We start from the raw sequence: 12,530 nt of genomic DNA, 5'->3' as shown, positions 1-12,530 counted from the left end.
GAAAGGAAACTAATGTATATTTGTATTTTGTTACTTTATGAGATTTGATTGCTTTATTTTTTTTATATTAATATAATAATATATCAGTTTCTTTCCGAACTTATCGGATGGCCGTAAACAGAGGAGTGTTCTGTTTTGCTTCCCGCCACACCTCCTCTTCCTGCAAACCACCTTTTCTTCCATTATACTACTACTATATACTCTATTCATATTCAATAAACAAACTAACAAAACTTTTGCCAAAATATATAAACAAACAAAATTCTTAAATAGTAGCTGACGTATCATTTTTGGAAGCTAGTAGTCAAGGTAAGAAAATTCAATTAAGTCAAGCTAAGGTTGAATTTTCTAATAAGTGCTCTTTCTTAGATTAATGATTTTTTTTCAATAAGTCAAATGCAAAATATATTAAAAACTAAACTAGTTAAGTATAAGATGTGTCTAACATGAAATTGTACACAATTTCATAGTAATAAATATGTTAAAAACAGAAACCACAATTACAAACTTGTGTAACCCATATAAAGAAACGACATAGACAACCAATAATGAAAATCAAATAAGAAACTCAGTTTATGCGTCTTTAGCCACCACTAATACGAAGCTTAATGCTATCAAGAAGTTGATCCTTGTTGTTGTTGAAAATTCTCGAGTTATGATCCTTTTATATGACCCCAAAGACAGTCCAACCACACTACCTGAAAACAAAAGCAAAGGTCATTCCTGAAAACATGTGCGCCAAAACGTTGTTGTGTGTGACATCTAATATTTGATGGAACGACGATAGCTATACTCAATTAGCGAGAATGAGATGTCAAATGCTACGAAAGAAGCTGCAATCCAAAAATATATGATTGATTGTTTCCTCTCCTGCCCGCTCGAGTACAAAACTAAATCATACGGAATTACTCCTCTTCAAATTAAGTCATCATTAGTGGGAATTCTCTTGTTAATTGTCCTCCAGACAAAGAGCGACACCTTGAGAAGCACTGCTCTACCTCAAATTATGTATGAATGGTTGTCAACAGTCTTGTTCTCCACCTTCAACCCACCTCGTCACCCTCTCAACCATCCCTCCTCATCGCCACCACAGAAACATTAGGATCCACACTTAACTCAAACAAAAGCCTAAACTGAACCCGCAACACCCCGCTCTCTAACCACAGATCACTCCAAAAAGATATATTTTCATCATTACCAATTCTACGACCCTCCCCATCGTTAAACCAGTTTGAGCCACTACCACCATCACCCTAAAAAATATCACACAGGTCCCTCCACCATATAGAAGATAATCATCCCCCTCTTCTAACCCGACCTCCCTCAATTCCATATTTATCAGCCAACACTTTAAACCACAGTCCACCCTAATTATCATACAAACGCCAACACCATTTCTTCAACAAAGCTAAATTAAATTCCCTATTCCTCCAACCCTAATAGCTTTCGTCTCCATCTATGCAAATAATGATTAGGTATATAACCTTTGATTGCGGCTTCTGTTTCATATGATATGATATTACGTGATCAAAAATTACATAGTGTATACTCCCTCCGTTCCGCAATAGATTTCCCATTTGAAAATGTGCAATTTTGACCTAACTTACTTTGCAGGACCACAACCATGCGGGTGACCTCACCACACTGTCAACAGTATAAGTTGGTCATATCAATTTTCTCATAAGATAAAAAGGTTTGACATATCACGTTTATATTATGCCGTAACCAAAAAAAAATATTTATATTGCGGGAAAAAAAAAAAAGCATACTCACAAAAATATCACGATAGGAAAATGGTATCGGTGGCAAGATTTTCTTTTGATAGATAAATAAATAAAATCACAATAGTCAATTAAAAATTATCACGATAGGAAAATTGTGTCAGGTGGCAAGATTTTCTTTTGGTAGATAAATAAAATCACAATAGTTTAATTTACACATGTAAATATATGAGTTGGGTTCAAACCCTACCCACGTCATTTCTTAACAATTTTGGTATTTTGAAGGGTTGAATTAAAACTTGTAAACATGATTCTTAATTTTTTTAGTTCTACAGTATCTTTCATTTTTATCCACTTATATACTTCGGCAAATAAAAGATTTTAGATTTTATCGGGTATAGTGTTATATCACTAATTGGAATCTATGTGATTATAGTGAAAATGTTTTAAGTGTGAAGAGAGTGTGTTAACTTCGGTTTGTAGAATGGATCGGTATAAATTTTTAGTGTATCTTTTCTCCCTTTATCTTTTTACTTTTCTATTCGAACACTTTCATTTGCACTCTTGCGAAAAAAATTATAAAACTGAAAACTTAATTCAACCCCTTTTATTTATTATCACTATTTGGTTAGAATAAAAAATATTGATTAATCCCCTTAAAAACGGGCAAGTATCTTCTAAAGTTAGTGTAGTGTAAAGTAAGAAAATCAATTGTTTTTATTATAACAAACTCGAATTTGTTATGTAAGAAATTTGGGGTCCCAACAAAAAAAATTAAGGGTTTATTAGGCCCTAAAAATATTATTTCAATTTTAAAGGGAAATATGGTTGTTAGCAATGGACTTAGTTTTTTGTTGACCCATTTATAATTTATTGTGGTGTTGAAAATATTATCAATGTTGAAATCATTCGACAATGCTAAATTAAAAATTCTTGCACAACCTTTAAGGTTGCGTTTTCTCATAAGGATTTGTCGAATGTTGATGCAAATGATGATTTTTCTAAATTGAAGGTGTTGCAAATGTCTTTGCCAAATATATTGATGTCAATATGCATTTGAAATTCTTGAGTTTGCCAAAGCTGCAAATTGTTATTTGAGTGTTCAATTGCTTATCGAATTCACTTAACTATGTCGATGACTGTGCATAAAGAAGTTTTTAGAAGTTAAAATTATTGAAAAACTACTTGAGATCGTCAATGTTACATGAAAAGGTTGAATGATCTAGCCATTTTATGTATCGAGATAGATATGATAGCACATATTGATGTAGAAACAATTATTAGTGACTTTGTATCTAGAAACGCATGTAGAAATTGTTTGATAGATAATTTCTTCACGTAGTAAAAACTATACTCTTCAACAATAGTTGATAGATAATCATGCCAACAAATGCCCTGCTTCAATGACAGCATAATTATTCAATATCATACCACTATATACGATTCTTTAACCGATGCTCTAGACATCAGTTAACATTTCATTTTTTAAAGATCCAATCCTAAAAAAAAAATAGTTGAATAACATTTTCAATTTTTCCTTAAAAAAAATAATTTTGATTTTGATTTTTGATTCTAGAATTATCTAAATTTTATTTATCTATTTATTCATTATCATTATCGATATAAAAAGTTTAGGCCGAGTAAAGAGCGACAAAAACACCTAATCCCTAAACCAACCGGAAAAGAAGAAGAGTAGTCGAGAAATGGCTTCAATGGCAGCAGCAACGATGGGTTTAGGATTGGGTATGGGGGGTATGACTGTAACTTCCCATTTCTCACCTTCATATCGTCTTCTCTCTTTCCAACCTAATAACCTAATCATCCCTCAACACAAACAACGCCGAACCACCACTTGTTCTATTTCAATCAACCACAAAACCACCCTCACCCCCGCCGCACCTCTCAAACCCCTCCTCATCAACGATGACAGCAGCAACAACAACAACGTTCTTCTCTCTGGTTCCACTCGAACCGTTACAACCCTATTCGCCACCGCGCTTTTATGTATCAAAGCATTCGTCAACATTCTTCCACCACCGGACCTTTGTGTATCAATTGCAAAATCATCTTCGTCGCTTTGTTTTGCTTATATCATGAAAAAGACTAGGACGGGGACGGTGAACACGCCGTTGACGGTTGTAGCGGCGGGGTTGAAGAAATGGTTGGATATTTACAGTGGTGTTTTGTTGGTTAGGGTTTTGTTGAGTTGGTTTCCCAACATTCCATGGGAAAGACAACCATTGTCTGCAATTAGGGATCTTTGTGATCCTTATCTAAGTTTGTTTAGGAATGTTGTTCCACCTGTTTTTGATACTCTTGATATTAGTCCTCTTCTTGCTTTTGCTGTTTTGGGTACTCTTGCTGGTCTCCTCACTGTTCCTGTTTAGATCCCATCCCATCCCATCCCTACAGGTATTTCATTTCTCATTTTCACTTGTATATCTATTTTATTGGATAGGATAGATTTGATATACTATGATACAACATTGTGTCATCCTTTGATCCATGTACCCGACCCCCTACTTACTGGGATGAGACTTGATTGCTGTAGTTGTATTTGATTGGATGTGTTGTATTGAATTTTCTCTCTAATCTCTATGTATGCCCTTTTTGCGTGTTTGAGTAAACCCCAAGTTTAGTTGTCACTTATGAACCCCTAACACTAGACTCAACACTGACACGTTGACACCGCTAATGAGTTCACATGTAAGCACGCATAATAATTTTAGAATATGGAAGTAAGATATTGTAATTTGTAACCATGTGTGTTGGTCTCTGTGTCATTCCGTCACGTGTGGGAGGGACACTATTGATTATACACTAGACTCGACATTGATGTGTAGATGTCAGTAATAATTTGAGAAAATGGAATTGATTTACTGTAACCTTATTCGTAGAGGATATCCTTTCGACAGTGTGTTACTTATGCACATTGACCCGAATTTTGTTATCACCTATGAAGCACATATACACATAGGAACACTAGACAACATTAATAATTTGAGAAAATGTAATCACATGTGTTGCACTCAAATATAACCAAATGTGTCGGAGGCATGTTTAACCAAATGTGTCCGACACTGACATGTGTTGGATGTTAGGCACACCTTCGATAAGAAGTGTATGTGGTGCTGCATAGGCTGTCACTCTTTCTCTTGGTTAGTCAGTCCTGCATGATTTGAAAATATTAAGTACTACTCTCTAATGTTTTATAATGATTTCTAATGTTTTGATAAATCTTTCTTGTTAGTCCCTACTGTTATATATTGACATTTGACAAGATCTTAGGGACTAACTAATGTGACAGGGATTTAACAAAAATGTTTGTGGCTACTTATTAAATATCGGAGACTAATAATCTTATATAGTTTAGGGACTATGTAGGAGGTAGTGGTACTTGAAGTTGAAGTCTAATTGAGTGTTTACTCTTATCTCTTGCTTATGTGTGCTAGCTAGCCATTGAGTCTGAAAATTTATGTATGCCTAATTATTTTTATATCATTTAATTTTGAATATTAGATCTTCTATCCATCTGTCTATGAAAGTTTTCTCCTAATTATGGTAGAATTTCACACTTTTATGCCATTTTTTACCCTATATCTGTGTTGTGGCACGTGATCTTCACTAGATAATTCTCATATCTTGTGTTGTGATTTTGAATATTTTGGATGTTATTATTTTGTGGTTGAACAGGTGTTGGCTACTAAAGAATGTTTTCATGAACGACAAAGAATCTTCTTCCAACGTTTTGGTAGAATTTAGAAAAGTGGGTTCTTGAGAAACATAGGTTAAAGTTTGGTTTCTGTATACAATACAATGTAATTTTCAGATTGGTATATTTTGGTAGTTATGTATGTGGTTAAGAAGGCGTTGGATTTTTATTTTCGAATAATATATGTTGTGTTTTGTTGTTGGGTTGGATAGTTTAGCTGTATTTTAATTGAAATTCATTCATTATGAGCTCTGCGCAGAGTTTGCAAGCTAGTAATCTTGCTCTTGCATAAATATAAAATACATGTTCAACATTGGTTATGAACTTATGACGCACAATGAATGCTTTGCCATCTGCGCCAATTTTTTCGATTTTGATAATCCGATTCCTTATTTGAGTTCAGAGCAGAACCCCTTGTATCTCTTTGAGTGAGAGAATTCTGGCTATATCTCTGTACATGTATAATATAATCTGATTACATTCCTAACTAGCTAGGTAAACTACAACCTCTAATACGATCCAACTAATCACTTGGTACACCGATTCACGGCTGATGATTGTTCTACTTAAGTTATGATATAAGAGTAGAAAAACTTGTCAAGCTGGGGATAAGGCAGAGAACTACAAATTTTGCTTGTCCCTGCACTTCTGGTGTCTTTACAAAAAGTACCCGTTGACATAATACAAAATTGCTGACAAGAGTATAGGTTCCAGAAAACCCGGATTTGTTCTCTGATTTTTCAAGGATCATTTACTTGAATTAACACTGCTTATTTGATCCATATATTGATTTTTCTGTTTGATCAGGTATCTGCAAGATACAGGTGTTTTGTAGAGAGTTTTCTCCAGATATTGGTATTTTACTGTTTAGACTTTAGATGTAAAAAAAAAAAAAGTATGGGCAACAAGACCTGTAATTTTCTTGTCTTTAATTTGCATTTGTTATGCTACCTTAGGCTTGAGGTGGCTTTTTACTCAATACCTAGGCTTGAACCAAGTATGGACTTCAAATAACACAAAAGATGATACTTGAAGTAATATCACACTATCCACACTCTGATGAACTGTATCACTCATTGTGTTCTACTTGCATGATGCGCAATTAAGTAGGATTCAATACAATCCTCGTGTAAAATACAAACACCGTCTACGCACTGCAATATTGATAAGATCAGTCATATTGAGAGTAGTAAGTAATGGCCATTACTTATTCAGTTTGAGATGGATGCATCTCTTGCAAAAGAACAAAGGTTGATCCGAATATTTATATTGGATATATTAATGAGAACAATGAAACTTTAAAGATGAGTGTTATTTGAACAACCAATTTGGTGACAACTTATTTGACAACCATATTTTACAAAGAAAAAAGTGGTATTGGCACGGAAACCATAGCAAATAGAGAGATAAAGTAAAAAGTAATGTGAGTATGAGAGAGAAAGTTGTTGCAAAAGTTGTCACTAAATGGATGTTCAAATATATTATTTCTCAACTTTAAAATATGGTTCACAGTTGAAGGCATATGTGATACGACCAACTTCTTCCTAAGGTGGCATTTAGGGTGGGTAGGAGGAATTCTTTCCTACCATGGGAAAGTTGATTTAAACCATCAGATTTAATCAAGAACACAATTTTACTATGGTCTCTCACTATCAGATCTCCCACACTTTCTCTCTCACCTCTTCTCTCTCTGACCCTTAAGAACAAAACCACCATAACCACCACCATGTTTAACTTCCATTGCCTTCACTGTCTCAATCCTTGCCATTAAACAATCTTCACTGTATTTTAATTTCACTTGTCATTGCTAGAACAATCTTTTCAATTAAAAAATCACAGGACTTTGCATAATAAATTTACAGGAAACAATTGAATGAAAAAAATATATCAAGCATTTTCATTAGATCTTGGATCTAAAGCTGAAAGCCCTTCTGGAAAAATAAAAATGGAGAAACAAAATTAATTTAACAAAGAAGAATATGAAACAACACTTACATCCCTAACAACGATAACAACAAAAATTCATTTCTTCTTTTACACAAACTCAAACGAGGAATAGGAAAAGGGAAAGTTTTACTCTTGTTAACAACCAACAAGAGGGTGTTGTTGTGAGTGGACGACGGCGAGGCCGAGAAAGGAGGCGTCGGAAGGGAGAATGGATTCGGAGACGAAGGTTTCGATGCCGGTGTCGGAGACTGGATTCTTCGTCGGAAGAGGGAGCGGAGAGAGGAAATCACGGTTGCAGGAATGGCGATCGAAGGGAGGACGGGGAGGTTGGGTCAGAGAGAGAAGAGGTGAGAGAGAAAGTGTAGGAGATCTGATAGTGAGAGACCATAGTAAAATTGTGTTCTTGATTAAATCTGATGGTTTAAATCAACTTTCCCATGATAGGAAAGAATTCCTCCTACCCACCCTAAATGTCACCTCTTCCTAAATGTCCTTCCTTTTATTAGATGATATAATGACAATTTATCAAAACGAAATTCACAATCTTTTAATGGCAACTTGCAAAGCTAATTCGAGTGAAACAAGTAAAAGCACTTGCTCCAACAATCATAACAACAGAAATGATGTCTTTGGAATTACGCAACTAGTTGTCTTACTCCTCCTACATCCAGTCTTAAATAATTACAGCAACCACTTGCTTGGTTCTATTGGATTGGGTCAAACAAATATAGGATTCTTGTTTCTTTTTTTGAAAGAAAATCTATAATTCATGTTTTTATAATTTGGATTTTGGAAGAAAAAAATTATACGAAAAGGGGGAGGATATAGTATTTTTTTTTTTTAAGGAAGGGGGAGGATATAGTATTTTTTTTTAGGAACATACATATCAATGTTGACCATTTGTACGCATGTAATGGTTATACATCATATAATATATTATTAAAGGTCTCTTAAACGAATGTCTTCATACCACTCTTTAAACATTTAAAATTTAAAAAAAGAAATATTTTTTATAAAAGTCAAATATTTTAATTTTTAGGCTTAATTCAATAATTGGTCCCCTAACTTAATTGTTGTTTTCATTTTGGTCCCATAAATTCTAAAATGAACGATTTGGTCCCTCAATTTTTGCTTCAGTTTTCAAAAAGGTCCTTACCGTCAAAAAGTAACTGTGCCGTTACTTTTTTCCATTTTTTTATTTAAAACAAAAAAACTCTTCTTCTCTCTCACCACCGCCACCTGCTTCCAGCCACCACCAAAACACCATCATCATCTTTATCATTTTTCCAGAAAAATCCAACAACAAACCCAAAAAAAAAAATGAAAACCACAAAAAAAAAAGATCTAATTTTCCCTTCTCTTCTCTCTTCCTTCTCATTCACAACAGCAACAACATCATACAAAAACTGGATTTCTCTCATGTTCCTCCTTCCTCCATTTTTCAATTGGATTTTTTTCCCTTCTCTTCCTCCAACCTCCTCTCAATCACTCTTCTATCTTATGTTCCCTCCTTCCCCTTTGAAACATCATAATTTCTGAAGCCCTTAAATCCCTAATCTCAAATCCAACAGAGATTCTAAATCCCTAATTTCGAATGAATTTGGGAACAGAATTGAGGAAATCTTGTGCATAAGGGGCTTTAGTTCCAAACCCATAAGCCACTCTCTTCTCACCCGCGACCCATCCATCTTCTGCAATAACCGACAAGCTACTCTGTATAGGTACTCTGATTCGACGGAGTTTCATTTGTTGTTTCTCCTGTTTCGCCGTATCCAAGCTTTGAAGCGACTGCGTCTTTAGGTGTTGCGGCTTTGTCAGCTACTACAGATGTGTAACTTCTTTGGTTCAATGGGGTTTCACCAGCTGTTGTTTTGCCTTCTTCACCATATCCAGGCTTCGAAGCAACGGTGTGTTTAGCGGTGGCGGCTTTGTCAATGACAGCAGCTGTTACAGAGGGGTAGCTGGTCTGGTTCGACGACCTTTCAGCAGTTGTTGTTTCGCCTCCTTCACCGTATCCAAGCTTCGACGCAACAGCGTTTTTAGCCAAGGTGGCTTTGTCAATAACAGCAGCCGTTACAGAAGGGTAACTGGTCTGGTTTGATTGCCTTTGACCAGGTGTTGTTTCATTTGTTTCACCGTATCCAAGATGATGATGGTGTTGGTGGTGGTTGGAAGCAGGTGGTGGTGGTGTGAGAGAAGAAGAGTTTTTTTGTTTTTTTTTAAATAAAAAAATGGAAAAAAGTAACGGCACAGTTACTTTTTGACGGTAAGGACCTTTTTGAAAACTGAAACAAAAATTGAGGGACCAAATCGTTCAGTTTAGAACTTATGGGACCAAAATGAAAACAACAATTAAGTTAGGGGACCAATTATTGAATTAAGCCTAATTTTTAATACATAGAATACACAAATTTTCATAAAATCGTATTATTTAAGACCTTTGAAGAATAACTCGAAAACACTTTTTTTTTTGACAAGGTGACTCGAAAACACTTACTAACATTTCTGATATATTAATCACATTATGGTTGGTACGTTATGCTAAGAAGACTCATATACTAATCACATTACAGTTGGTATGTTAAGATGTGTCAATTATATTAATTTTTTTTTTTACAATTAATATTATAATTTTTGGTATGCAACGAAGAAGTGCCAACAATATTTAATCGATTATTTTAATGTTGCAGGGCTAAATCACTTCTCACTATATTGAAAGTATCATAGTTAACCTTTAACTTTTATGTTTTAAAATAGCTTTTGTTCTTGCGCTTACGTTTCTTTTCTTTCTTTTCCATAGATTTCCCCATGGTAATGCTGGACATATGAAATGGTTGCCAAAAATTAAATATTGGTATCTCTTTCGACCGAAATATAATTTTAGTTTCTAATGTAATGAAAGTCTAATCCCTTTCACTATAATTAATCCATGTTGGTTACTATTTACCTATCTAGAGAGCAAACAATTGAAACATAAGAACTTTGTAAGCATAAATAAAAATGTTATAGTTCATTCTTCGGCGTAATCACTTGAAGAAACGAGAATCATTGTTAAGAACTATTTGCCGAATCACCGTCTAATATCAATAGCTAAAATGTTTCTTTTAAACATACTTTGTAATTTAATTTTTATCTATACTAGCACATAATAATTTGTAATTGCACCCGTTTAAGAATGAATTTCAACGTCATCTTACATAAGTATCGAAAGATTGAAAAAGTATGAAAAAGGTGTGATTTGAATGAAAGAATCCACACAAATTTGATAAAAACAGTTGTAATCGAATTTTGTTCTCGTAAGTTTGCCATTTTTAATAATATATACCGCACAGTGAAAATTTGACAATGAAACAGAGTCCCATAATAGAATTTAAAGGAGATATTTTTCAAATGAAACTACTCATATTCCCGTACAAGTGTACATCCAATAACCATTTTTTGTAGAATAAAGCTTTACCAAAGAGTGTAAAAATCTTCGACTTATTTTACTTATTTCAGCATCAACGTCATTTTTGAGGTTGATAAAAACAAAAATCCCAAAGGTAATAAAACCATTTTGAGCCGTAAAATAACGTATGGTAAATATCGTGGTAGATAGGAAATAAAATATATCAAGTATATCTAAGCAAGAAAAGTTTAGTCCATCCACTTATGCAAAGTTGTACAACAAAATAATACAGTCTTTTCATTCAAAAAATATATATTTGTTTGTGGGTTAACTTAGCATCGAGCCATCGACCCTTCATTTTGCCCATATGCCTTTTCTGCTAGATGAGATATTTTTTTTTTACTCAAAATATTTGTTCATGGGATTAATTTTTCCTTAAATAAATAACACACAAAATTGACTAATCGTCAATAAATCTTATTATATTATCTACCTCTTCGTCCCACTCTCTTCCTCTTCTCTCTTGTGGGCTGTCACCAAAACCCTAGTTTCTTCTCCTTCATACATCAAAGAGAGTGAATTAAGGTCAATTTTGACCCAAAATCACCCCTCTAACTCGTTTTTCTATTTTTCTTTTCTTGATATAAGTGATTTTCACATATATTTCGTTTTTTCTTTCGTGATTTCGTCGTCCTAGTGCGATGTTGTTTTGTTCGTCGTCTTTGTGCGACGTTGTTTATCTTTCTTGTTTCGTTTGGGTATTTGTTTGATTCAGATTGTTAGATCAGTTTCGATCAAATCAATGACTTTGGAGTCACCAACGTTGCAGATCAAGAGACATGAGTAATCTGAAGACTTAAATATAGTCATATGTGTAGTTTGCTTTTTTTATGCTATTAACGTGGATATTGTGAGTTTGTTCACAGATTCATTGTTTTTGTATTTAGCTAATTTTCATTGTATCGATGCACTCTACCAATTTGAATGAATGAATATGTTTATTTTTGTCAAAAAAAATAATAAATCTTATTATATTTTAACTAGTGTAAATATTAATTAAATATATCTTTTATGTGATTCATATTTATTAGTCATTGAATTTACCAAACAATACAAATTAATCCATTTGCTGTCAATTACTTTCTCTGTAGCAAATTATAAATCGTTTTGGTAATTTCACATTAAGAAATATACTTAATTTTATATGAGAAAAAAATTATGATTTATTTACAAAATTATCGTTAATTAATGATATCAAAAAGATAAATTAAAATATTGAAAAATGATAATTAATGGTATAATATATAAAATGATTTTTACAAAATGATTTACAATTTGAAATGGCCCGAGTATCACTCAATTTATTAATCGTAAATTCATCTTCTATCAATTAGTTATGAACTACTATCACTTAATCCTTTTTACCAAATAGAGCTAACATATATATAAAATGAAAATATACGTTTATAATAAAAGACACAAGAAAGGAAAACGTTGGTGGTTGTTAACATTACCAATTAAGAAAAAGATTAATGAATGAATGAAAAGATTGGAATGAGAAAAAAAAGGAAGTATAATTACGTGTAATTAATAATTAATTATATTTTGCTAATAAATTATATGTTGCTTGGTTTGGTGGTTTTTGCTGGACTAGACAACCTACCAGTTGTTGCAGCACCTGTTTTTTTAAGAGAGAGAGAGAGAGAGAGAGAGAGAGAGAGATTTTTTTTTAACTTTTATAGTAGTGGTTATTTTGCTTTGT

General features: G+C 33.4%; 1 protein-coding gene across 1 annotated transcript; it reads left to right on the top strand.

Moving 5' to 3' along the window:
• The first annotated feature begins 3,371 nt into the window (after positions 1-3,371).
• Positions 3,372-5,644, top strand: LOC146925671 (ylmG homolog protein 1-2, chloroplastic-like). The gene is made up of 2 exons (XM_085758087.1): positions 3,372-4,133; positions 5,415-5,644. The coding sequence occupies exon 1, from the start codon at positions 3,425-3,427 to the stop codon at positions 4,106-4,108; it is 684 nt and encodes a 227-aa protein (XP_085614213.1). The 5' UTR covers positions 3,372-3,424; the 3' UTR covers positions 4,109-4,133; positions 5,415-5,644.
• The last annotated feature ends 6,886 nt before the right edge of the window (positions 5,645-12,530 follow it).

This window comes from Medicago sativa, chromosome 4 (genome assembly GCF_051527215.1).
Source record: "Medicago sativa cultivar Bolivia chromosome 4, Bolivia_mono, whole genome shotgun sequence".
NCBI classification, from domain to species: Eukaryota; Viridiplantae; Streptophyta; class Magnoliopsida; order Fabales; family Fabaceae; genus Medicago; species Medicago sativa.
The sequence above is the reverse complement of the archived record's forward strand: the minus strand, read 5'-3'. Positions and strand labels throughout refer to the sequence as shown.

What these genes read in the sequence shown, in the direction of transcription:
- LOC146925671 (XM_085758087.1), top strand. Translation starts at nt 3,425, where the DNA reads ATGGCTTCAATGGCAGCAGCAACGATGGGTTTAGGATTGGGTATGGGG.